Here is a 27,949-nt window from a genome sequence, read left to right on the forward strand (position 1 = left end):
AAATAAATAAATAAACAAACAAAAAACAAATAAATAAATAAAACTCTCCAACAGACATGACATCACCAACAGTGAAGCTCCTGTGCCGCCATCTTTGTCTTCCCTAACATTCTGAACTCACTGTTGGTGATGTCATGAGCTATCCAGTTTATATATATATCAGTGGTTGTAATGGGAAATCATGTTTTTGGTGAGTAATTTTTACCCATCCAGTCACTTAAAAAAAAAGAAGTCTGCATATACAGTATCGCAATGCAGTCTTTATATACATGTAATTAGTTATTTGTTTGGACTCTCACCCCCCCCTTGCTAAGTGAAAGTGCGAGCATGCTTAATAGGTACATGGTCTGTATAAATTACAACCTATGGGCACTTCCACATCCTTTAGCGAATGTTGTTTTGCAGTTAAAAGCAGCACATCGTGTCATCTTGACAGTTTTCGCCCTCGGTCAGCAGGGAATTGTAAAATGGCCACCAGAGCACTAAATCCATCATGACTTTCAAATCAAAATAGTTAATAATACAAAGAAACCTCTATAAAAATGTGGTAGGTGGTATGTACTGTATGCACCTGCAAAAACCAAGGACTGTGGGACATACCATATAATTAGTACACAATAAAAGAGAAGTGTGTCTAGACCTTCTAAATCCGCCAGAGAAGTGTGAATTCATAACGAAACCATTCTTCTAACACACAAAACCTCCGAAAACATCCATCATGCTTTTAACTTCACGGTTGCGGTGTCAGGTTAATAACGCTCATGATGAAGCTCTGTGTCTTCAGCTGGCTCTTTTTTGGTGAGTTTGGGGCGAATCCTTCGTTTTTCTTCAGAACATGATAGTATTAATGAGTTTGCATCTTCATCCATCTCTCCAGCTGTCCAGAGAGAGATGTCGGCTATTCTTAGGCTGAAGGGCACGGAAAACGAGCAACTCAACTTCACCTGTTCACACTCGTGGGCTGCAACAAAGATAAAATACTTCTGCAGATTCGAGTGTAGAGACCAAGACGTCCTCATCCGATCTGTAGGAGTGGGGAGGATAGCCAAGAAGGAACGATACTCCCTATATGACAGAGGAGGACGATTTACTGTCAGTATCAACAGGCTTCAGAAGTCAGACGAGGGGAAGTACTGGTGCGGAGTAGAGAGAGCTGGCATTGACACGTATCATGAAGTGGTCCTTAAAGTGCTGGATGGTAAGAATTCTTAGCCATTTGGGTGAAACATGGCTCGTTTTTACATTTTTACAATACTAAAAATTATATTTCCTGTTTTATTCAATTGCTTTGAAGTTGTTCTGTTTTTCATCAATTATCTTACAAAAAAAAGTAAATTATGAAACGTGATCTGAGCAGTTGAAGCTTTGAGGGTCATCAGTGGTTCGCAAGATTTAAACAGACAACATGTTTGTATATGGAGCGATTAAGGAGAATCTTATTGTTCGACTTCAACACTTGGACGTTTCTCCTATGAACATGAAAAACGAATAATTTGTAATTATTATAAGAATCTTATTTATATTATGATGATGTTGAGGTAATCTTGAGATTAAGAGCAACAAAGTGAATTAAAAGGGTTAAATCTGAATTTAAACAGGGTTCCTACAGCTTAAGACGAGTTAGACTTGAGAATGTTTAATGCCACTCGGGATGAAGACCAACTTTTCATGTGGGATTCCACTGCCTTGATTTCTATCGTGCCGGGTTTGAAACACATACATTGCCTGGTAACGGTTTCGGCCATGCTGCGAAACTGGTTCAATCACCAATTTCCATTAAATTTGCACTTCCCCATGTTGTTAGTAGTGAAAAGACAGAGCATCAGCTCTGAGGATTCCGGCCACGAACAAAATATGAGTGCTGTTAGTTCCGTGATCCTGATCTGAGTGACGTTGAAATGGGAAGGATTCTGTCATTTTTATTAATTTTTTTAAAGAACAAAAATTTTACGGATTATTTTGGAATGTTAAATTTCTCTTTTTTTGTCCCTTTTTTCTTTTACACCACCTTCCGACCCCCACCCCCCCACCCCCACTCACACATACCTGCGCACTCACACACACACCCACACACACACACAAAAACACACACTCAAACACACACAGCCCCTCAAGTCACTGCAACATTTCAAACATCATTGTTGACAAGCTTTGGCCCAGGGACATCAGTTAAAGGTAACACACACACGCACGCACACCCACACACTCACCCACACACACACACACACACACACACACACACACACACAGGTGACTAGAGGATCTGGAACTCGACTGTCACTGACTGCAGCTGCTGAACACGAGGCCACTTCACCTAGAAATGTTGGCAACTGTTTCTCAAATAAAGGTAGCACATATGCGCACACACACAAAGACCATTTCTCACTATGACTTTCACCTCAGTTCTTCTTTTTCACTCACACACACACACACACACACATCATTCACACATGTCGATTGCACTGTACAATACTTGTTACCTTTTAATTTTTATTTTCTACATTATAAAGTCACTGTTTATGTGTACTTACATTCTCATGGTAAGCTTGTAGCAGCATTAGTTTGTGTGTGTGTGTGTGTGTGTGTGTCAGGCTCAGTCACTTGGATGTGTCAACCTTTTTCCCGCTTACATCCTGCTTATACCGTTACTGTCTGCTTTGCTGGCCAAATAACATCAAACAGTAAAAATCTTGTTCTGGGGCATATTACAGAAAGATCCTAACTTTAGTATCCTATCTTATCTGTTTGGTAACCATGGCATTTTCAGTTAGGACCTCATTTAGGACAAAAGCTAGTTCAGAATAACATTTCCTAAGTGCATTTTCTTATCTTAACTGACGTCACTTCTATAGCAAAAATGTTACAGCCTAGCATATATCTAAAAATTTAACAGAAGTGCCCAAGACAATCAATGCTTTCGGACCTACCTACGTTCGGTTTCCAAGGGGAGAGGAGCTTTCAGCCATCAAAACCGAGTTTTTCCGAGCAAGTAGGATGCCGGGGTAATTGGACTACTGGATGGCTGACCGTTTCCACTGTAGGCCCCTGGTGGAGAGGATGAGGCGGCATATGTGTGCCAAAAAGGGTTCCATGCTCTCAATGTACAGGCCGTAGGAGATAATATGATTATAAGGGATTTGTTGGCACGGTAGCCTGAGGCAACACATGATGCCTTCATTTTTAATATAAGATAGGTTAGGGTTAGATGACAGATTTCATTCAATTAATAAATAAATAAATTATGGAGTGCTTCATTGCAGTTACAACCTAAACATTTGTTTAACTGCACCCACTAATTTCCAATCTATTTAAATTACTAAATACTTGGCTTTTAAGGGATATTTATACAATTATGATTAATATACACCATTATAACCCATTAATAAAATCACTGGAATACAGTTAACATATTTTGTTATTACTTGTTCCTGACAGTATACTATTATGATCATCTCATAGCCTTATGTGTTAACTGTATAGTCCTTACCACAAAAGCCTTTATTGCAATCACATCAGTGCAGATCTGGAGGAAAGTTGGCGAAATGGTTGGCTGCTAGGTGATTCAGGATATCCTTTAAAGCCATTCCTGATGACTCCTATGACCAATGAGCAAACACCAGCAGAAATGCGGTACAACATACGGATGTAGATCTTTAATAAGGGGGTATTGGTTGTACTGCATTCTATTATGCATTCTATACCGTACTATAGGAGCAATAATAAAGTAATGTCAGTGGCGATAATTTGCCTATTACATTTTGTCCTGTTTACAATCAAGATATAATCAAAGATATTTTTAATAAAAAGTTTTTAAACCAAACAAATAACTCAAAATGTGAAAACTAAGTGAATAAAACTTATTGGTAAATTTTAGTTGGAGATACCATGACCCCAATGGAGGTTACCTCCAGTATTCCCCAGAAAAGGTTGTTCTTTTCATCATAGACCCAGCTGTCTTGCACAACATGTGCAGAATGGCAAAACCGCCTGACCCAGTATTGGAAGTAGCAGAGATTATGTTCTGCAATAATCTAAGAGCTACTGGAAAAAAAATCCTATGGGTTTTGGTTGAGGGAATGCTAACTTCCTGGTTGGCCTACAAAAATACATCATCCCTACAGCACCCTACAGCAAGAGGTTTTTCTTGAATATCTGCTGTGTTATAGAATCTGACTTTCCTAATAATACTATTGTGGGTGAATTTGTATCAATACTATTACAAAGAATAATAAGAACAATAAGTTAAGATTCAATGTCACTTTACAAGCATAAGATTTATAAAATAATAAGTATATAAAATCTAAAAATGTCATTAAGAGAAAAATATATAGTAAAATGGGGATACAAACCTTGGCTTCTCTGTGTCTCTGACATTTTTCTGAAAATCTCAAATTACATATGTACAGAAAGAAGTCTTAAAAATTGATTATTGGGACATTTTTACAGTCCTCAGGAGTAAAACCTGACTTGTGTTTCAGTCTAGACTGCAGTAGTGCATATACTGAGATTGATAAACAAGAAGATTATAGAGGAAAAAATGACGTGATAACTTTCACATAGCTGATGTTAGCAAGAAGAAAGTTGCCTAGCAATGGTTAGCTGCCTAGCTAGCTAGCTTCGCTAATAACAAAAAAGCCTAAGAAAATTACATCTAGATGACGTTAATGTTACCCAATACATGTCACTACCCTTTATATCAATCAACATTCACAAGTTTTATTTTAAAGCTTTTTTTTTTTTTTATTTTTTTTTACCTGAATTCCGAGTCTGTTTCTGAAGTCTGGTCTGCAGCTATCCAACGTCAGATGTAATGAACCAATAAAAATTCTTAAATAAGCGTCATTTGAAATTGACCAATCAAATTTCGCTTCTTGTCTCCAAATAGCCTGGCAGTTTTGTTGTGTGATTTTAAGCTTTATATCTTTATTGAGTCATTGGTTCAAAACGCTAGAACACAATACAGGGGCGACATCTGCCGGTCACATGCGTGTAGTGTAGCTTCTTTTAAAGTTAATCTGTAAATGTAGCGCTTTATATGGACATATTTTAATATTTATTTTATATACCTTGCATTATATTGTGTTCTCTACGATATATAGTTTTCAAAGTTTTGTTATGAGTTGTGATAGATTTTTCAGTTCAATTCAATTTGATTTGTATAGCGCTTTTAACAACAGACATTGTCCCAAAGCAGCTTTACAGGAAGAAACCTTGACGGGAACCCATCCTCAACTGTGTGACAACGGATAGTACGATTACAAATAATTCCCTCCTATAACCGTGTACTCTATGGTCCAAAAGTGCACTTGTGTAACCAGGAAATTCATAACCAGGAAACTTGAGTACAGAACTGTTCATGGCTACTGCAGTCCTAAGGCTATTGAAGAAATTGTAGCCTAAACCTTCATAGCAAAACTGTTCATATCAATTGGTTTTGTGATGTGTTATGATAGATTTTATGATGAATGTGCTATTTTGCTCATTTTATAAATACTGCCAAAAAAAGTAGCTTATAAATTGGGTTCACTATAGAATAGAGTAGAATTTAGCTTTGCACCTTCTGTATAGACAGACAGACAGACAGACAGACAAACAGACAGACAGACAGACAGATAGATAGATAGATAGATAGATAGATAGATAGTTAATCACCTATCTATCTGCAATAATTATGTGCAATATCCACTTACATATGTGCAAGTTTAAAAATATATTCTAAATCAATAGTGCAAATATTACTGTAGTGACATTACAGTTAGGATGCTAGTGTCATGATGCAGTATGAAATCTGAGTGACAGACAGCACACAGTAATTACATTACTTGCCAGGTAAAGTAAGTAGAATGGGCAAAGTTGCAGGTGCAGATTAAATGTACAAATGAAAGATATACATTACAATATAGTATTCAGTACTATTACAGAGATGATAGTCACTAGATCAGTAGAGAGTCCTGAATGATTCGGAGGACACCTAGACAGGAGACCTGGAGCATGTGACTTGGTGGGGCCAGGATTTCTCACATCTTGCTTGATACTCATCACTGTTTTTTAAAAATACTTCATGGCTTGTGAGTCATGAAACTTAACGCTATAGTAAGAGTAAGCCAACATATAAAGTCATCTTCGGAGGTCAATATACTGTATGCATTCTATGTAAAAGAGTGTATGGCTTTGATTACCTTTACCACTGGTTGTTACCCTATAGCTCCAGATTCCCCCGCGACCCTGAAGAAGGAGTAAACGGTAGAAGATGGATGTATGGATGTATGGATGTTACCCTATAACTATAGATCTGTAGACACAGTGCTAATCTTTATAAATCACTCTTCCAGCTCGGCACACCTACATTCCCGTGTGTGTATCTGGCTTGCTGATTATTCTGGTTCTGTCTTTGGCACTTCACTACAATCAAGTAAAAACTTGCCATGTGTTGACAGGTAACCACACACACACACACACATGGCTCGTATTACTATTTATATGGTATACCTTTCTGTAAACTTTGGCATTTATTCTTTCAAAAGAAAGCTGCACATTCACTATAAGATGCCAGTACTAATGCCAGATACCTGCTCTCCTACATATAGATTGTCTCTCAGCGTCTTCTTCGAAAGCATCACCCAGAGGCACAGGACATAACAGGGTGAGCTAATAGAATGACAGGAAATGAAATTTTCCTATGCACATAACTCATTCTCCTTATTGATTACTCTCAACATCTTTGCTTTCAGGTCAGTGAGAGCTCATCAGGAGACCAAAACCCAAACACTATAAATCTAGTCTATGTAAATCACGAGTCCAACCTCAACCAATCAAATCAAGTCTACGAGACACTACACATTAAAGCCATCCAGATAGGTTCTATATATGAGACTATGTTCTCCAGTACTGACCAATCAGATGAACGAGGGGGGATGAACGAGCCAGACAGATTCAAGTAAAAGAGCTTTATGTGCATAACAAAAATAAGCCTGTGGAGTGATTAAACTTAGAATATTGCACTGTACATGCACTGGATGTATTACAAAAATTTAAGTCTTAGTTTCTTTGGAAAAGTTTGGTAACTTTTGTATTAGATTTTATTATAACCCGTAATTTTCTTGTCAAATAAACTGTATACTGCTCAAACTGCAGATACTTTAATAGAATTGCTACCATAAAACATCTAGGAGATAGACATATTACAAAAGGGTTCATTAGAAAAATGATCATAGATGTCACTTCTTGTATTTAGTCATAAATCACCTACTAGTTTTGCATATTCTGTAAAAAAAAAACAAAACAACTCAATAAATATGCATGAAACTCATTTACAAATTTTAAACACCAATTCCTTTATTTTCCCTGACACACAGTAAACAAGGCATTCACACAGCAATGCTAACCACAGGTTTTGTTCTTTTGGCAATGGGGGGCAGATTATTCATTTGTGGCACTTTATATAAATTCCCAAGCTAAAGAAAACAAAAATGGAAAAAAATGAAAAGAGGAACTATATAACTCTGTTATGTCTGTATATTGGTTATAACTCTGTTAAAACCAATATACACCTAAATTTAGTAGTGAGAAATTTGGTCTTCAAATATGAGTTTTAGATAAATAATGAATACAAGGTGCTTTTGAACATAAATTGGTGTGATTCAAATATAATTGCAAGCAGCCAACTGTATTGTGTATAGTACCTACAGTGACGAATAACATATTACAAGCATCATAAGAATTCAAGTCATAGAGTGGATGAAAACAGAGGAATTTCACAAGACTCACTGCACAGTATTCACTTTGAGGAAGTTTTTTTTTTTTCTTTTTCAGTAATGAGAAATAAACAAACTCTTCCTGAATTATCACAATTTAGCCCATAGAGAACTATTTCACCTTAAAAATTTTTTTTTTTTAAAAAACCAATCACTACTACTAATCTGGATAATCCTACACCCAGCACAACCTGTTAGGGTGTATCACAGGTGGTAGTGAGCCCATAGTGATGAATTACACTGAACATTTTAGCTCAAAACTAAATTATAAACTCTAAAAATCTGGAAGCTTATGGTGATTATGTAGTTAAGATACATTTAGTCATTTATTTATTTCTCAAAACTGTTTTTTTTTTTTTTTTTTTACACCACTACCCAAAAAAAATTCATACATACTAAGAACTTTGTCATTTCTATGACACGCTGTGCCAGTGTTTACCATTTAATGTGACCATTCTCAGATGCTGAGAATTTTTTTTTTTGCCTGAGCTTCCTTATGATCCAATTCAGATGAATCAGACAGAAACACACACCAATAGGGTTAAGTGCTTCATTTACTCATATGCTAAACTGGGGCTAGATGGAGTGTTTAGTTTATATGTTAATTGATCTAGACTAATACACCCTCTCACAGCACCCCAATATGTATGTTAAAAAATAATAAATAAATAAAAAATGAGGGGGAAAATAAAAATGGACTGTGAGGTCTGTTAAAATGTACACAGTGCAAGCTGTTCCTGTACATCACTGTTACAAAAAACAAATAAACTGTATGATGCAACAATCTAACAGAGTATCTACCTCAGACTCTGAACTGATTTCCACCTGTATACCATCTGATCAGATTTGACATTTTCTAAATTTTTGCACAAGACTGCACACAAATCGTTTTCATTAACACTGCCTTTCACGTCCATCGTGTTTCATGTAACTTGAACCTCACACTCATTAGTATCCTGTGAGGATATCCGTGTAAGGCAGTGCACCAATATTAGTGTTGTATCAAAATGCAAGAAAATGGGTTCAGTGAGTCCGTACTAATCACAATAAAACCTTAAACTCATCACTGAATATACAAAAATACTTATAATCCCAAACTGCTAAAGTGCATACTGAACAGAGCAGAGCGCGAGAGAGAGAGAGACAGTGTGAGAAACATAGTTCTATGTGAACCGTGAACCTAATGGACCTTTCTAACACTCAGCACAAGGAGGTTATTCCATGAAGCAAGCTCATAAAAAAAAAAAATATAAATAAATAAATAAATAAATAAATAAAAAACCAAACATTTTTTTTTTTTTTTTTTTTAAACCCAACCTTGATTCGTTTAACCATACAGGTGATTCCAGGCTCAGTGATTTTTCAGTGATTTAGATTTTTCACTAACAAAATCCAGGTGTAACATGTTTAAGCAAATTCCAGAGAAACTGTACAAATCGAGGGTCACACAACTACGTAATACCCGAGCTGCCCCGAAAATCAACTGCACAAGTCGGAAACAGCAAAAATGTCAACTAAAAACAGCAAAAAAAAGGGCAACCTTTTCACCCTGTAAAGCAGAGATTGTTTATTAAACTTTACAAGACATGAAGACAGTGAAATACCCTGCGTAGTAATAAAGGCATAGAAACTGCCTGGCAGAAGACGGCCAACAGAATACATATTCAAACAATCAGTCCATTTAAGATACCAAATAACTCAAGAAGCTGTCACAATTCATCAAACTCAGCTAAGCTTCAGCATTAGCCTGAGCAGTCTTGTCCAAAACGGCATATGTTGCCATAATAACTGAGCTTCTTTCATGGAGACAAAATCGAGAGAACCTAGCCAGGTTTGATGGAGTAAGTCTGGTTCATCAGGTTTGCTCACTTCGTGGAATGTCCTCCAGTAGTACATGGAGTTTTACTCACTGTACATTTAAAGCGAATTTCAAACACAAGCTCTCAGTTATGAAAAATTGAAACGTCTTTTCAGTTGAGCAAAAGATCAAAGGGCAGCAAAGAAGACTGGTCATCCAGAAAGACTCGCCGGCTTGCAATTCAGCGTAACTCAGTTCATAGGTTCATGCGTCACAGCTTTCAGTCGGTGGACGCAACGTCATCATGTGCAACTGTTACGAGGGTAAGACCTGTGCAATGGTGTCCTTGGCGTCCCGAGTCAATCTCTCAGGAAATTTCACCTCAAACTCAATGATTAAATCGCCACGGCGTTCGGGACTCTTGGGCAAAGGAAGGCCTTCGCCTGTGATGCGCCGCTTCATCCCGGGGCGGATGATGTCGTCTTGCAGTGACAGGGAGACAGTGCGCTTGTCCAACGTTGGGGCCTTTACTGTACAACCACAGAGAGCCTGAGAAAAACACAAAGACAAACAGTTAAACAGCTATAACGACAACACACCACTTATTAATGTGCTGTTTATTTCCTGTTTAAACACCATGTTCGCAATTTGTATTTTCTGAAAACATTAAATGTTTTAAAAGAAAAGATTCTAAACTTCAAATGAACCATGTCTAATTTCATTTGTTATATAAACAGTCCACAAAGCTACAAAAATATATTTTATTGTTGAAAATTCAAAGGAAATCATTTCACGTGATTCGACTAACAATTTGGAGACCTGGTCTCAATTTGTACATGAATTCAAGTTGTCTGTTCACACTGAAATGAAGCGACTGAATAGGCAAACGACCAAACCAAGCAATGGGTCCTAAAACACCACATTACAATAAATTAAAAAAAATAAAAAAAAATAAATAAAAAGCCTCTTTTTAATCTAAACTCATATGCAATACACACTCCACTGACCTCTTTGAGTGAGATCTTAGCTGGGTAGATGATGTCTGATCCGTCTCTCTTAAACACCGGATGCGGTTTGTCCTTCACGATGAATATGACGTCGGCGGGGATGTTGTTCGGCATCTGGTCACCTTCTTTAGGGAAGGTAATCTTGGTTCCCTCCTTCCAGCCCTTCTTCACCTCCACCGTGAGAATCTTTTCCTCTGTGCGTGTGCTGTGGCCGTCTGGGTTCAGCCTATGTCGTGAGATTTTCATTTTCTTGGTGCAACCGCTGAACACCTCCTCCAGGCTGACACGGAGCTCGTGGGTCACCGGGGGGTCCTGCTTTTTCTTAATCCTCCCACCAAAGGGGTGCCCACCACCCATGCCAAAGCTTGCAAATGGCTCATCCACATCCATGTAATCATTGCCACTCATGCTGTGACTAAAGATGTGCTCAAAGGGGTTCCGCCCACCAAAGAACTCAGTAAACATGGCATGCGGGTCGCCCTGGAAGGTGTACGTGAAGCCGGGGCCGCCACCACCGCCACCGCCAGATCCGCTCTTCAACCCTGCAAACAGAACCGATTTTCACTTTATGTCGTCCCTGAAATTGATTTAAGTTCAATTGGCAAGTGCTATGAATCGATAATTAAAGCAATGCAGGCACGGCATTAGAGCCCATTTTAACATCCCTTTAAAAAAAATTCTGCAGAAATACACATGAAGAATTACTTGACAACTATTACTTCAGGACTACAGAGTCAGGTCAACATTGCTTACTTTTAATAGCACAATGGAGTGCACCTGTTCACCCAGCAATGTTCTGGATCCTAACTTCATTAAAAAAAAAAAAAAAAAAAAAAAAAAAACTGCCATTGATGTCAGGGTCAGACAAGCTCAAGCTTTTGTTTTTTCCTCTCTCTTTTTTTTTCTTCCATCTTTGTCACTGTCATCACTTACTTCTTTGGGTTGAATGGTTTTATGCGAGTTATAACAGTGTCAGTGTTTAAGAAAATTCAAATGTAAAATGCTTTCTACTGCATTGTCATGATTTGTGGCTAGTCGGTGTATGATCAGTTACCTCACTTTTTACACACAGACACTTTCAGATTATAAGGACAACATGATCAATACTGATGTTGCAAGAGATTTTATGGAAGTCATTCTCAAATTAAAAATAAAAAGTATAGTTCTTGTATTTTATCGGTTAGTTTCGTTTTTATTTATTTTTTTGCCACACACACACACGGATGTGCAAATAGACATTTGTACAAAGAATTTGTAATAAATTGTTTTCACAAATTTTAAAACCACAACACCTCCAGGAGTTACAAACTAAGAAGAAAAACAAACAAACAAAAAAACTGTGATAAACAGTGAAAGCTAACAAACTATACTTATCTGTATACAGTTTAAGTTATTTTTATTTGTTTTATTTTATAATTACATTGGCCTGCGTGTAATGGCTTTAAAGTTCATTCATATCACTTTGAATCTAATATGCGTTGCGTGAAAGTGTAAATAAAAGATAACACAACACAACACCCGGTTTCACTTTCCACTGCCTTCATGAAGCCAGGCAGAAGATTCCAGAGCGCTCTGGAATCTTCCATCAGCAACAGCAACGCGCGCTGGAATCTTCCAGCGGCAGAAGCGGCAGTGACGTAACACAGTTGCGCGAGACACCAGCAACTGATTTTAAAAAATTATTATTATTTTTTTTAAAAACACAGTTAGCCAAATTAGCTGGAGCTTAATCAGTTCTGTGTTCTTACATTAGTTTTGATTTGCTAAATAACGAGCGTAACGTCGTCGAATTCGCCTAACGGAGATGCTAAGCTAAGTTTTCTGACAGGTTTGGGTTTCAAATGTATTCAACTTCAGGAGGTCGGGCATTTCATTAAAAACACTTTAAGCTAGACTCGCAAGTAGTTTCAGTCCGTGTTAGAAACGGTTTCTCACAGATGAAATGTTCGGTCTGACGTATCAACGGTACCGCGTAGTATCGCGATATTTCAACTTTAACAGCCCATATGTTCGTGTTTTCAGGTCGGATGATTAGGAATAACGAACTACAGCTTGAGGGGTTTTCTTCACCATCATACGAACGAGTTGACGTTTAATCCACATCCCAAATGACCTTCTTATAGGGTTTATAAGCCATTTACTCTACATAGTGAGTTCACCTATAAAGGGATTTAGGATTCGACACACCGACCATACTAGGCTACGTGGAGAAATTATTCCTAAACTAAAAGGAACTACTTGGAGAACTTGGTTAAACTGAAAAATCTACAAACAGCTCACCTTCTTCACCGAACTTGTCATAAATGTCCTTCTTTTTTGGATCACTCAGGACGTCGTAGGCTTCCGCGATCTCCTTGAACTTCTCTTCGGCGTTGGGCGACTTGTTTTTATCCGGATGATATTTTAAAGCTTGTTTGCGGTACGCTTTCTTGATCTCGTCATCAGACGCACCTTTCTGAATCCCTAATATGCTGTAGTAGTCTTTTCCCATCTTCACCATCTAGAGATTTATCTATAGGTTTAAAGTAATAATAATAATAATAATAATAATAATAATAATAATAATAATAAAACTTGACCAGAAGTTGGACAAAGTTACAAATCGTCCGAACACAGCGTTAATTCCCGCATTTGTGCTCAGGATGATAGTCAGATTACTCCGTCAGGTTGCAGTTCTGAAACCTGAATGTCAGAAGCCATGGGCTCCCTTTTTAAAGCATTTCCGAAAATTCGAGAAAAGTCTAGTAGTATCAAGAGCTTTCCGAGCGGTAACTTCCAGGCTAAATCCCAATCCGCCTGTAGTGCACTAGAAAGTGTGTAGAATACTATAGTGCCAAAACGGACAGAGTCCGCCTGAGTAAGAGGAAAGGGTGGGATTTAGAACACAGCCTGGATTGGAGGAGAAACGTCACAATGCGTGCAAAAAGCTCGGTCTCTGATTGGATGAGATTCAAAGCCAGACAGCGTCAAAGCTGCTGAGTTACGAAAACAAGGCTGCCACGCCCAGTTACAGCTGTGGAGCTGTTATTGATGACCAACTAACTAATAATAATAATAATAATAAAGAGAAAATTATTCTTTTTATTATTATTATACAGATACATTGTTTCTAATTTGCATTATTGCTAAGTTCAAGTGGCTTTATTGTCATTTCAACCATATACAGTGCTGCATAAAACAACACAGAGCTACATGAGACTACACAGAACTACACAAGACTACAGAAAGTGCATGTGTGCAAACAGAGCAAGACAGTACAACAATTACTAAACTGGACAATAGACACAGCAAAGGACAGTGCAGAGCCGACCAGTACACGGTTATTGCGTGGAATAAGGTGCAAAACACAGAGATATTATAATGTAATAATAAATAATGTCAATGTAACGCTTCGATACCTTTTGCCAGAATGCAGAAGGTGAATAATTTGTGAGAGGGGTGGCTTGCGGACTAGCTCCTTTTAAACCATCACAAACGTTTCTTTCACAAAAAAGTTAGAAGAATATAAAAAGTCAATATAATAGATCATTATAATTAATATTGAGTCAAAATGTTAGGATGACATTTTGAGACTAAAATTCATTCATTTGAGATTAAAAAAGGTCAAGATTTCAATACAATTTTGACTCAATTTAGTAAACCAGAATAATGAGCTAGTAAGTTAAAAAAAATGGTTTGCAGGTTACATCACATTGGTGTTCAAAATTTATTTTCAACTCACTTTTAAATGTATTTCTAATGAATTGTGGTTATGATTTACCCAGATGTCTCTCACCCTGGTTTGTGAATTTTACTCCAAAAAGATCCAGATGTATTTACAGCTTCAGAAAACATCAAATGTGTTGAAAATGTGTATGAATATATCCTCACACTAGCTGGTTAAAGCAGGATAATTTTTTTCACTCCCAAAAGTAAAGACAATGAGCTACAACAATGTCCAAACATAATCATAAAACATATCATTACACACACACATATATATACATATATATACATATATATACATATATATACATATATATACATATATGCATGTGTGTGTGTGTGTGTCTCTTGTGCTGCCAAAACAGCTCTGACTTGTCGAGACATGCACTCCACAAGACCTCTGAAGGTGTGCTGTGGTATTTGGCACCAAGACGTTAGCAGCAGATACTTTAAGTTCTGTAAGCTGTGAGTTGAGGCCTCCATGGATCAGACTGGTTTGTCCATCTCATCCCACAGATGCTTGATCCGATTGAGATCTGGGGAATTTGGAGGCCGAGTCAACACCTTGAACACTTTGTCATGTTTCTCAAACCGTTCCTGAACAATTTTTGCAGTGTAGCAGGGTGCATTATCCTGCTGAAAGAGGACACTGACATTAGGGAATACCATTGCCATGAAGACATGTACTTGGTCAATGTTTAGGTAGGCCATCATCAACTTTTTCAGCAGTTTGTGCTACAGTAGCTCCTCTGTGGCATCGGACCTGGCGGGCTAGCCTTCACTCCTCACACACATCAATGAGCCTTGTGCACCCATGATATGTAATAAATGTAAGAGATATGTACAATGTATATACCCAGACTATCCATGGATAATATACAATGTATATACAGATATATAAAGATGACCTAGGGAATAAACTATGAACCTACAATTATATAGAGATAATACAGAATATACAGTATAGAGCTGCAGGATGATTACAGGCACTAAAACGTCATTGGCCTAACAGTGTAGTGTTCAGCAGGGTAACGGCTATGGGGAAGAAGCTGGCACTGAAATGGCTGGTTTGATTTATTTATTGAAAAAAAAATATTTACATTTTTATTAAATTGGCAAAATAAATGTTTTAATGTGTTCAACTTTGTTGTTGTTGTTTTTTTTTTTTGGGGGGGGGGGGGTGGGGTGGTGGTATGGGAGATAACATAACTTCAAAACGACACACTGTTTTGTTTGTTAATTATTCTAAAGCTTGTTATTAATCACAGTGAGAATGCACTAATGACACTTGCCCTTTGTTCCATATCCTGCCCTACTTCCTAATCTCTTCATCAGCAAAGTGCATTTTGGGTATTTTGCATCATCTAGGGACATCAACCCTAAGCAGTGCTTTGTGCAAAAATTGCGCATCTCCAATATATACATTTTGCTTACACGACTACAAAAATAACTAAAAAAAATGCACTGTATAGTAGGTTAGACAATGTGCGATTTCATTCAGACAGGAGGACAGAGTGGGCGTGTCCCATGCGTTTCTTTGTCCAACGGCTAACCTGTCTATAATCTTGCATAACTTCCGGTTTGAGCAACGACAATCCCGGCGCTCATTGGATCGCGCGATGTTGGTCGAGCACTCTGATTTGGCGTTGAATCTGTCAGTTATATCGGATGACAACGAGTTCAAACTGCAGGCAAAATGAAGCATTACGAGGTAAGATCATTTCTGCAAATGATCAGACTTTCAACTTTTTTTTGTTTTGTTTTTAAATGATGATAAAGGCGTGTGTTGTTAATAGGGGTATTTTTTTAGTCAAATGTGTAATTTGGTGACGCAGGGCAGAAGGTGAAGGACAGATTAGACTCCACTTAATTGATTGGACAATACTCGCACATGAATAAATCGTTATAGAAGATTTATAATGGAAAATCATTGGGTTAATGGAGATGGTGATGGAGATGTTAGCAGTGACTCGTGTGATTCAGCCTCGTTATAATGTAGCATTTCATTGTATTGCTTTGTAACACTCAGTGGGCGTTTATGGTATGACAGGTTCATGTATAGCCCACACTAATATTATCATAAAAAGGCATGGTTTTGATTAGTCATTGTAACCTAGTAAACGAGTCTATGGACCACAACAGCTACTGAAGGATTATATTATGAATTAATGCACCAAGCGACCATGCTGACGCTGTCAGACTCCCGGAAGTTGGGTATTATTTTTTTTTATACAAAGAACCCAAATAAACTTGTCACATCAAACTAGTTTAACTTGAACCAACTGGTTCATAGACACAACCCCCGTACGACACGCATGAACCAGATATTAGCCATATAAACAATTAAAACGACACGTTTCTGAATGAAATGTGTTTTTTTTAGAGACGTGAATCCAAAGTAACCACGTGGTGGAGCCAAAGAATCAACAGAAATAAGCGAACTGACAAAACTGGTCTCATTCCAGAAAAAAAGGACTTTCACCAACACAAAGATATGTATGGAAAATCCAGCTAGAGAGTAAAATGAAAAAAATATGGGCTGATTTTAATCTAATACGTCCCAATGTGTAGACCAGATTCTCCTGACCTGAGGCTGATTCAATGCAGCAGACGTAGAGACGTTCACTAATATCACACCTGGTTTATTATTTTAGAATACCAAATATTGTGATCAAGATTAAAATCGGATTCTTTGCCTATTCCTAGTTATGCGATTGCGATGTATTTAAAACCCACCCAATCAGTGGTTCAAATTTAGCCTGTTATTTTATTCTAGACAGATTTGTGTGTGTGTGTGTGTGTGTGTGTGTGTGTGTGTGTGTGTGTGTATGTGTGTGTGAATGCTGCATGCCATACAAATCAAGGGTGGGCATGAATCATCATCAACTCTAATCCAGACCCAGAAATGTGGAGCAGCTGATATCAGACAGGATGATCAGACAGCACCATGTTTATTGATTAGATGTTGCAGTGCTAATAAAATTGTGGTAATGATTAACAAGCAATATAACTGTGCAGCACTGTTTAAGAGTTATTATGACAAGCTTAAAGCTGATCCCCTGTCTGCGCACTGTGTGTGTGTGTGTTTCATTGCCAGTAGGCAGGTTATAATTAGCACTGGTTGGATTTATAAGGGGGAGGTGTTAGTGGGAGCAAGGACATTTTTTTTACATTACCTCTTGAGGTGTGTGTGTGTGTGTTTGCTTAAGCATCAAGTACCATAACTGCTATCATATTTTCACACCTGGTAAACTTATCGTGTCATAGAGGAATAGGTCTTAAGCTTTTTGTGGCCAGGGATCCTGTCAGTGTAAAATCACAAATATCCACAGTGACTGCAGCACAGATTTATTTCATGAATTGAATCGAATCTGAATTATAAAGGAGTTTTATTCAAGAACTTCATACTCTCAGAACCCAAACCTGTGTTAAACTGTACATTAAAAAGTCTATATCATATTAACAGCACTTTAATATCAGTTTTATTAAAATTTCAGTTACAGAAGGGAGAAACATGTATGGTTCAGGCTTAGCAGTTAACATTTTTGATCTGTTGCTACGGAAAGCAAGGGAGCTATCTGAAAATGAAGCTTTTCTGGGTTGTTTTTCCTCAAGAAAATGGGTCAAAAAAAGTGGTCAGAGCAAATGCAAATAAAATTCACCCAGAAGAACAGTTTATTCACTGAAGGGGAAGGGACACAGGCTGTGAAAGACACGTAGCGTTCTCTTTGTGCCAAGTTTATCTAGGAGAACTTTGACTTTGAGCGTGTGAGTCAATAGAAAAGAAAAGGGCAGGATGAACTGCAGAGTGGACACGGACTGATGTTCGTTTTGTAGCAATTACAAAAATAAATAAAAAATCCTACAGTCAGTTGGTCCACAGATTTCTGCAGTTGATCAATTCAGCCAGTTCTCTAAGTGTTTAGTGGATAATTAAGCGTTGTTATCTTCCAAAAAGGGTTATACTTGGAAAACGTACCGATAGGTAAACTCTCTGTTTTTGGGTACCACACAGAACCTTTAAGAGAGGCTTCCACATTTATAAGAGTGTACACGATATATGTTGCGATATTTAGCTTCACTCAGGTTTACTGACGGACATCTAAACAGCCATGCTACATAATTAAAAAAAATTTATAGACCACAATAAAACAAAATGGTTTGGTATTGCAAAGACCAATATTACTATTGTGTAGCCCCATCAGACAAGTACTAAATATACCAAACAATACTCTTAGAGAAGCATGTTGTCATGTTATCTTTGGTGAAATCGATATATCATATCTTCATATCAACCGGCCCTAGTTTGCAGGGTGTGATTGGCTTCAGGATGTGCGCTGGGGTTGCTGGAATAAAGTTAGTACCCTAATGAGGTAGGGGGAGAGAAAGACAGGTGGGTGGAGTCAGAGAGATTTCCCCAACTGGCTGGCTATCTTTTTAGAGGGAAAGAAGAGAGGGCAGGGTGGAGGAGGGATGGCATTGGGGGAGAGACAGAGAGGTTTTCCCAGCTCTCCTTTTACAGGGTGTGCGAGAGAGAGGGGATGGCTGCGGGGGAGAGATAGAGGCAGATAGACAGATTTCCTCTGGCAGGGAGATAGAAAACACAAAGAAACAAGACCGAGTATACAGAGAGAGAGAGAGAGAGAGAGAGAGAGAGAATGGACACCTTGGCATTAGAGGCCACCCAACCCAAACGGGCTCCGAATGCCTCCACAGTCAGCGGCCTCCCAGGGCCGGTGCCGGGGAAACGCAAACCCACCAAAAAAGCTAAAAAAGCTGTTGTCTTTTTCGAGGTGGAGATTTTGGATGCCAAGACCAAGGACAAGCTCTGCTTCTTGGACAAGGTAAGAGCAATATTAATGTATAAAATTATTCATAATTATTCAGTTCTTCACTGTTAATTCTGATCCAACGACCTGGCAGCTCGGTGTGTAGCAGTGCATGTTCTCTCGGTTAAATATAACGCAGCTACTTTTGGGGCTCAGCGCTATCTATAGCATGCTAACGTGAGTTTTGAGGAACGACTGGTGCTCTGCGTCATGTTGTCATGTTCCTGTGGACATTACAGCAACCGGGAGCCTGGAGACTTGTCAGGGTTAATACTGAACGTTTAATAAAGGGTCAAATGTCAAAAAGACTGGGAGTCTCCATCTTGACATATGTCATTTAGCCATATGTCTAATGTACAGTAGAACTTCCGAACACTAACTCCAAACTTCCGAACACTAACTCCAAACTTCCGAACACTAACTCCAAACTTCCGAACACTAACTCCAAACTTCCGAACACTAACTCCAAAATTCTCTACAGTAACTCCAAAGCTTTGAACAGCAACTCTAACCTTTTTTTAACCTTTTCAGAAGTTTCCAAACATCTGAACAGTAATGTCGCAACAGAGACGGTAGTGTACGAGTGCAGCAACAAAAATATGTTCATCAGACTCGACGTACTAGTCTATTTTTGTGACGCAGTGGGATTCTGGGATCAGGTGCTCTTTGTCAGGGATCCCTCCAGGTGAAAGATCATGTATGACACACACCTCTAAGTCCAAAAACGAGCAAATCGTACATGCTAACTCTTTTGTAGTGTGTGTGGAGAATTGTGACACACTTAGTGTCCACTAACAATGCCCAGAATGAATCTCTGTACTGTACGTGTGTGTGTGTGAGTATGTGAGTGTTTCAGCTGTGGTACTAACACTTTGGTGTGGCTGTACTGCACAGCTTCTCACACTAGCATGTGTTTATAGTGTACTTGAGCGAATAGGATCCATGTGGGATGGTGTAGATTGCAGCTCCAGTGCCATGACACGGATGTCACACTTTTAGGACATGTGCAGCGCCTGGTGTGTGTGTTGTGTCTAGGAATGTCAGCTGTTCCAAACACCCACTGTCTGGGAACACCAGGGATAGAAGTTAAATATACAGCTAATTTGTCAAACATGTACACATACAGTATACACACACACAGACAGATGGAGTGTGTAGAAAATGGAGTGTTTATTTGTGTGTGTTCGTGATGAACAGGTGGAGCCCAATGCAACCATTGGAGAGATCAAGTCGATGTTCCATAAGAGCCGTGAGTAAACTAACAGACTTTTAGCTAAGTGCTACCTTAATTAAAATAAGAATTTCACTGTTGAGTTCAAATTAAATAACTACTCTGTGATAACTGTTATAGTGTTATACATGATAGTTTTTGTTAGTTTTTTTTATATTTGAATATTACATTTACATAAGTAGGATTTTTAAAAGAATATTTTTCAGTTCTGTGCAGTCGTTGTGCATTCAAGTCACTTTGGTCAGAGCAAGATGGCAGTGTACCTTCTCTAAATGAACTACAAAAAAATACAGCAAGGTTTTTTTTTTTTATTCTAGAAAATAAAGAACAGGTGTGTTCTGCTTTTTTATGTTTTTAATCAATTGATGAAGCCTCTGTAAACTTTATCGTTACTGTATATTATATTGTAATTGTAAAATGCTGTCGTATTTTGTACAGACAATTAGCTTGTTTTATAGTAAATAAAAAGCCTTGCTGCATAAACCAAACACATGATAACTGAACTCAGCTTCAGAGACGAGTAAACATTCAATCTCGACAAATTTAACGTCGACTACAGACGTTGTATCCATCCATCGATTCCACATTGATGTTTTCTTACCGATACGCCCAGCCCAACTCGGACACTCTGAGTTAGAAGAAAATCCAGAATTTCCCCAGTTGTAAATACGACTTTGTGGTGGCGTTCGGGTGCGTTCGACTCGTAAATACGATCTTTCCGACATGACTTGAACGCATCGTTTGTCTACTTTTTTGTACTTCAAACTGTAGCTAGCTTGACAAGATAAGTCTCGATGCAACTAAAAGGCAGAAATTAATCGCTAAGATACGACAATAGCCCATTCATTCCGTATGCATTATGCATTAACCTCATAACTATCGTGTGAATCTAAAGATACAAAAGTTTAACACCGAACATGTATTGGCCGATCGCTTATAATCGAGGAGATGTGGGAGGTTTGTGTAGATTTGCTGGTTTGCTTAGCTAATGCATCATATGTATAAACTACTGGATATCATGTAATAAAAGCAGTTATGCTAAGCAGTGTGTTAAACTAAAGAAATCTAAAAATAAATAAATAGATCAGATGAAGTGTCAGATCAGCTGGTTGATTGATGGGCTTTATTATCATGTTTGTGTCTCTGTTACAGACCCACAGTTCTATCCCGCCAGACAGTCCATCCGTCTCGACCCCAGTGAGTACTTTCCTTACAGTTAGTCACAGTTCTTTCCAGATGTTTACCCTTTACGTATTTATCCAATGACCTTTTGGGTATATAATAAATAATCCATGCTAGGGTGGTGTGATATAGCATTTAAGACTTTTGTCTGCGAAATACCAAAAGTGTCAATGTAATTGAGTAAAGAGCAACACATTGTGTATTTTAACCGCTGATCGTTAGGATTTAATGTTGTGGAACATCCATAAGAAAAGTTAGTTCCTGTTATCGCTGTGTATATTTTCCTTGTGCCGTAAACAGTGATTAAAGCTTTAATTTCCGAAAACATAGTACATGCGAAAGTGACGTGAAACTGTTGCTTATTTTCGTATTAAATTTGTCTCCTTAGCGTTTCGGTTCGTGATTTGTGGAACCGAGACGCCAGTGTTGGGTGAAAAACGAACTACGTGTGTATTCAGATTGAACATATTTCCAATCAGAGTCGGATACAGTCGAGAAACTACACACGCATCTGATTGCTGTTACTTTTTATGGATTGTTAATCACAGGCTGTCCATTTGCAGGAGTCAGTTCCTGAAGGGAGAGATGTGTGGGGGAACAAAAAAAAAATCAGACTTTCATTACTGCATGTAAAAAGGCTCTTTATGATTATGATTATTCCTCATTCTGGAAGCGAGAGAAGTCATTAAGTTTCACGTCCCTCGTTCGGATTTGTACTTTTTATTAAAGCACTACAAAATTTATTGTACGCTCAATTCTGTAGAAATGAAAAAGCGGTACTGTTAAACGACAAGTCATTCGGAAGATTACATTACTGATTACACGAGTGGTGAGTGCTGCTGATTGGCTTATTTTATTTGATCTGACAAAAGCGGAAAATAGTCGACTATTTATTACAATGGTGTATTAGACTATGTATGAATAGACACAATCACACTAGGTTTTGAGGTGCAGATTGTGCTCGAGTGTGTGTGTGTGTGTGTGTGTGTGTGTGTGTGTGTGTGTGAGAAAGAGAGAGAGATATGGTGTACTGATGCATTGTGGGATTGTTGATGCAGAAGGAAAATCTCTGAAGGATGAAGACGTGCTGCAGCACTTGCCTGTGGGAACCACGGCAACCTTCTACTTCAGAGACCTGGGAGCCCAAATCAGCTGGGTCACGGTAATACACACACACACACACACACACACACACACACACACACACAGTCTCACCTTACACATTTCCATACACACACACTCTCATGAGGCAGATGTGTATAATTCTTATAATACTTTTACAGGACGAGACGGTTTGATTGACACGGTACACGACCGATTCTGTTTACTCACAGATGACCGTTGCAAACCGAACGCTTTGACCTCTTTTGGAGTGAACTTTATTCACTTTCCTCACTACATCTTGGTCTAGAAAGTTCACTGGGTCTCATTGTTTGCGTTCTACCAAAGTGCAGAGAAGAAACCACACCACAAACTTCAAGATTCTGACATTTGTGACCAACCAAGTGTAGATTTACACACACACACACACACACACACACACACACACACACACACACACACACACACACACACATTTATTCACACACTTGATGGTCCATAGCTGGGAGAGTGTGAGGATTAGGTGGTGCTGTACTCAGGGTGTTTATTAATAACTGTTCAACACAGCTACGATAACTCACTGACACACACTGGCTCTTAGTGTGTGTGTGTGCGTGTATAGTGATTATTACTGACACGCTCACACAACAGCACGCTATTTAAACGTCCTGATTTCACTGAGTGACTGATGTCCACGGGTCAGTAAAGGCAGAGCTTAAGTTACATCTCGCACATACTTTAGTGTCAAGTCCAAAAGTTTGCGCAGTTTTGTGTTGATTTTGTTTTGGATTGTTGCCTTGTTAAGTGATTCACCCATATTTACCTTTTTTTTAAATTAACTTTTTTTAAATTAAACTTCTTGGAATTCTGTATGTCTCCCCCCCCTTTTTTTCTTACACTAAAATATTCTACAATTACATTTTTTATTTCCAAACCATGCTGGATGCAAACTCCACTTTTGCGCTCAACTGTATTAGCCTCTTTATTATTATTATTATTATTATTATTATTATTATTATTATTTCTTCAGTGAAAAATCAATGAAATGGTTTAGCTGGCTGATTTAGCTAGCTAGCTACATAACATTATTCAGATATCTAGTTAGTTAAGCTGAATTGAAACATGAAACTGTCCTGTGAGGCATATCTGAGGTTCAGTTGTTAGTTAAACATTAAACTGTGTAATTATTAGCAGTAGGCACGTACGCTATTTGGCTGGCTAGCTAATGTTAGGTGAAATATTATGGTGCTGTCGCCTGATTGGTTGATCAAATTGAACATAAGCTCCGCCCTTGTTAATTCGGGGCTAAAAAAACTTAAATGTTATATTAATATATTGAAAAGTATTACTATATATCTGTATGGACGACAGTGCAAATACAAATTAGTACACAGAATGCTGTTTCCACAACTGTGTCTGTTTTTATTTATTTCTCAGGTGTTTTTGACAGAATACGCCGGCCCGCTGATCATCTACCTGATGTTTTATTTCCGTGTGCCGTTTATTTACCAGCCCAAATACGACTTCACCACGAGCAAGCACTGGGTTGTACAGTGAGTTACACTTTACAAACATTCTCATTCTCAAACCAGGGGCTTACAAACCTTTCTTACTGAGGACAGATTATTTAAAAAAATTTGAGTCCAGGTCCGCAGACTTTTTAAATAATAAAAACGCAGATATAATTAGCAGGGATCCTCGATTTTCACCGTTGTATTTAAGTGAGCAGGTTTTAAACTGTTTTATCTGTCTGCTTGATTGAACACTACTGCGTAAAGACTACAGAGTTCCCTCACTGGTTATACTCCCAAAGGCCAAACTCGGCATTCAGTTTGTGATGTCACTCTCCACAGTAGTGGTTAATGACGCGTATGAAAGTAGACACTCATGGCTTTAAGAATTCGCAGTTTTCATATTTTTGTTTGTTTGTTTTAAACCTAGCCTACTCACACTGCTCACCAGCAGCTAAACATAGTCACGATACTGTACACACAGAAACCCAACAGTGTCTTGATTTAATCTCATAACAGACTTGCAATAAAACAATTCATTAGTTTATACTGATTGAAAATGTCCGATGAGTCAATTCCCATTCCACTGGCAGAATGGAGTGGCATTGTACTGCCAGAGAGGGTTTTTATATATATAATATAATATTTTATATAAAAACCTATTCCCTTACTATTTTCCACTTTGCATTTCATATCTGCAATTTTAAGTCTGTAGAATTAACCTCATTGTAGCTGGAGATAAAATAAAGTGAAACAATACACGATACTGCTGGTTAAGACTATTTTTCCTCACACATTAGGAATTTTGCTAATAAAATGATAAATAAACAAACAAGAAGTTTGTTTTGTAAATGGTTGATACTGAACTGTTACTTTTCAAAATGAGGAGCATTTATTTATTTATTTATTTATTTATTTATTTATTTACTAGAAGGCGACACCTTGTGTTCAAACCAGGAACTTATCATTCTAAACTTTTTTAAGTCTTCAGTTTAGATTTTTACTGATACAGAGACATACTGTGTGTGTGTGTGTGTACTGAACTATCCGTCACTGTAATGAAATTTTAAAAGCTAAAGGGCTGATGGGTAATGCAGTTCTCCTGTGCTGTAGCTTGGCTTGTATGTGCCACTCCTTCCACTACGTCAAGAGACTCCTAGAGACACTGTTCGTCCACCGCTTTTCTCACGGGATGATGCCTCTACGCAATATCTTTAAGGTGAACACACACACATACACCACCATTGTTAAAAAAAAAAAAAAAAACCCAAACAGTTTATTAACATTACTTAAGCTAGTCAGTTACCGACACACAGTACTTATTGGCATTATAAGTTACCTTTCTAATTTCACTTGCTGAATGCCACCATGATTAATATCAAGCCAGCTAACACTAGGCAAACTTTTCTCTACCTGACATTAGCTAAAAGCAGTATTTTATGCTAGGTAGTTTAAAGAACAGCTGCTTGCGTGGGGATTATTACATTTGAAATTGACAAACCAAGTGTGTGTGGGTTTTTTTTCTTTCTTTTTTTTCTTCTTTTCTTTTCTTTTCTTTTCTTTTCTTTTCTTCCAGAACTGTACATACTACTGGGGATTCGCAGCGTGGATGGCTTACTACATCAACCATCCGTTATACACACCACCTAGTGAGTACATGCTTACACACACATACACACACACACACACACACACACACACACACACACTGATAACCTGCAGCACACTTTACATACTGAACACAAATTGTTTCCAAACCAAAATCCTATTATTTGGGTTTCCAACTGTGATGTATTATTATTTTTCCTTTTGGTTCAGACAGAACGCTCGTGGGTTGAAGTAGGGTTGCCCACTGAAAATGTCAAAAGTTCCAAAAAATTCCAGGCCCGGTTTAGTATTGTTCTTTCTCGTTCTGATATTCGATCTGATATCGTGTTGGTGTTTCAGCCTACGGAGAGCAGCAGGTGAAAGTGGCCCTCATTATTTTCCTGGTAAGTGAATTCTTGCTTTGCACCACTAGGCCAAGTTATCGTGCTAAATAACACGATGACGGGATTTCTGAGAAGAGTTTAATCTGTTCATAAACGGTCATAGTTTTTAAGCTAATAATCACCTAGCTATTGAACATGAGCTAACCTGACCAGAAGATTCTTATACTCGTGTCCATTCATGTTAATAATCTTAGCCAGCTAGTTAAACACGAGACATATACAACACAAGAAAATGTAAGAGCATACCCACCTCTTGGGCACGATTGGACGACGTGTATAGTACACCGATAACAAACTAAGCCTGTTTGTAAATGGCAGTGTGGTCTGTGTTGGATGTAGTCTGAACACCATCTTGATACTAGACAGTAAAAAAAAATAAAAAAAAATATATATATATATATATATATATATATATATAAAAATAATATAAACACTTTCTGTTTCTGCAGTTCTGCCAGATCGGAAACTTCTCAATCCATATCGCACTGAGAAATCTACGACCACCAGGCGAGGCTTCGTTCCTTCACATCTACACATCCAATACGTCAGATAACTTTTGTGTTCTCTTCAGGCATTTTCTTCTAAACAAACCCTCTCGTTTCTCAGGTTCTAAAACTAGGAAGATCCCGTATCCGACTAAAAACCCTTTTACCTGGATCTTTCTGCTTGTGTCCTGCCCTAACTACACATACGAGGTCAGTGCAGTGTCTCTCTCTCTCTCTCTCTCTTTCTCTCTCTCTCATGCTAATTTTGTCTCGTATTAAATACAGCACGCCTGAAGTGGAGTTAACATCCTGGAGTCGATTTACCTTCCTATAATGCCATGACATGAAGTGTTCTATTCCTCTTATACCGCGGCAATTTGCTAACTGTTACATTTTATTTATTTATTAATTAAGTTTTTTTAAAATCCATTTATAGTTTCGTTTAATGTCCTCTAAACATGTCAGTTCCTGTTCTAATTTGCGTTACAGCAGCTATAACGAGTAATTCCCTCACCAGCACCTCTCATTCTCTCTTGATTGAAACAACTCAAGTCATGAAGACGTCTGAAAAATGCTTACAGCTTTACCTCTGACTGTTGCAAAGTGCTGACACTGGAGACTCCTTCCGTAAACGTTACATAGACGTCTCTTGACAGAAAACTCCACCAACCAAAGCAACGATTATAAATAAGAATTCACCTTTTAACGTGTCTGAGATGCAGCTTGTTCACTGTACAACTCCCTGCGTATGTTACCATGGAAACGATAACGTATCAGAACTTGATATAAACCGTGATTGTCAGACGCACACCGCAAACACTTGTTTGACACATTTCTACGCCGTAGAGCTCGTATTACATAAAATGAATTGAATTTAGTAATGTAGTTTGTTAGATATGACCACATCCTGACGTGTGTGTGTGTGTGCGTGCGTGCAGTTGGGCTCATGGCTGGGCTTCACCCTGATGACTCAGTGCCTGCCGGTGGCCTTCTTCACCCTAGTGGGCTTCATCCAGATGACCGTGTGGGCAAAAGGGAAACACCGCAGCTACCTGAAGGAATTCCGTGACTACCCACCTCTGCGTTCCCCCATCCTGCCGTTCATACTGTAGACCTGGCCTGCACAAAAACCACAGCTCCTGCCTCACATCACCCCGTCTGAACCAATCACCTTCAAAAGACCGTGTGTCCTTCCTGGTTCTCAGCACACCATCTCACGATACCTAAACCTTTCACCAGAAGCTGTTTTCACAGCACTGAAGATTTTATTAGCTTGATTATAAATGATTAAACCTGTCCAGATGTGTGTGTGTGTTTGTGTGTGTGAGAGAGAGGGACTAGGCAAAGGGCTGATG

The 27,949-nt window shown here is 38.3% G+C and overlaps 2 protein-coding genes and 1 non-coding gene across 4 annotated transcripts; 2 read left to right on the plus strand and 1 right to left on the minus strand.

The window, feature by feature from the left end:
- The first annotated feature begins 6,022 nt into the window (after nt 1-6,022).
- On the plus strand, nt 6,023-7,029 carry LOC108258454 (uncharacterized). The gene is made up of 3 exons (XR_006981126.2): nt 6,023-6,437; nt 6,588-6,643; nt 6,732-7,029. It is a non-coding gene; the product is annotated as an uncharacterized LOC108258454 (transcript).
- A 2,277-nt stretch (nt 7,030-9,306) lies between these two features.
- Nucleotides 9,307-13,286, minus strand: dnajb1b (DnaJ heat shock protein family (Hsp40) member B1b). Of its 2 annotated transcripts, XM_053676372.1 has the most exons (4): nt 13,119-13,286; nt 12,840-13,085; nt 10,560-11,101; nt 9,307-10,101 (listed from the first exon to the last, which is right to left on the minus strand). In XM_053676372.1, exons 2-4 carry the CDS (start codon nt 13,057-13,059, stop codon nt 9,868-9,870), a joined length of 996 nt encoding a protein of 331 aa, XP_053532347.1. In that variant the 5' UTR covers nt 13,060-13,085; nt 13,119-13,286; the 3' UTR covers nt 9,307-9,867. The 2 variants fall into 2 exon arrangements, with proteins under 2 accessions (XP_053532347.1, XP_017312587.1); XM_017457098.3 differs by having other exon boundaries at nt 12,840-13,286.
- Nucleotides 13,287-15,930: 2,644 nt separating this feature from the next.
- Nucleotides 15,931-27,890, plus strand: tecrb (trans-2,3-enoyl-CoA reductase b; the record flags this gene model as incomplete). The annotated part of the gene is given in 12 exon segments (NM_001201135.1): nt 15,931-15,975; nt 19,058-19,108; nt 20,291-20,342; nt 21,477-21,521; nt 22,565-22,668; nt 24,045-24,160; nt 25,232-25,337; nt 25,695-25,767; nt 26,066-26,109; nt 26,559-26,616; nt 26,716-26,804; nt 27,533-27,890. Coding segments are annotated over 12 exon segments (927 nt in total). The 3' UTR covers nt 27,707-27,890.
- Between the last annotated feature and the right edge of the window lie 59 nt (nt 27,891-27,949).

Source organism: Ictalurus punctatus, chromosome 26 (genome assembly GCF_001660625.3).
Source record: "Ictalurus punctatus breed USDA103 chromosome 26, Coco_2.0, whole genome shotgun sequence".
Taxonomy (NCBI): Eukaryota; Metazoa; Chordata; class Actinopteri; order Siluriformes; family Ictaluridae; genus Ictalurus; species Ictalurus punctatus.

Coding starts and splice junctions, on each gene's coding strand:
- dnajb1b (XM_053676372.1), bottom strand. CDS start 13,059: ATGGTGAAGATGGGAAAAGACTACTACAGCATATTAGGGATTCAGAAA. Junction 11,102..12,839: donor TGACAAGTTCGGTGAAGAAG/GTGAGCTGTTTG, acceptor TTCTGTTTGCAG/GGTTGAAGAGCGGATCTGGC. Junction 10,102..10,559: donor CTAAGATCTCACTCAAAGAG/GTCAGTGGAGTG, acceptor TGTTTTTCTCAG/GCTCTCTGTGGTTGTACAGT.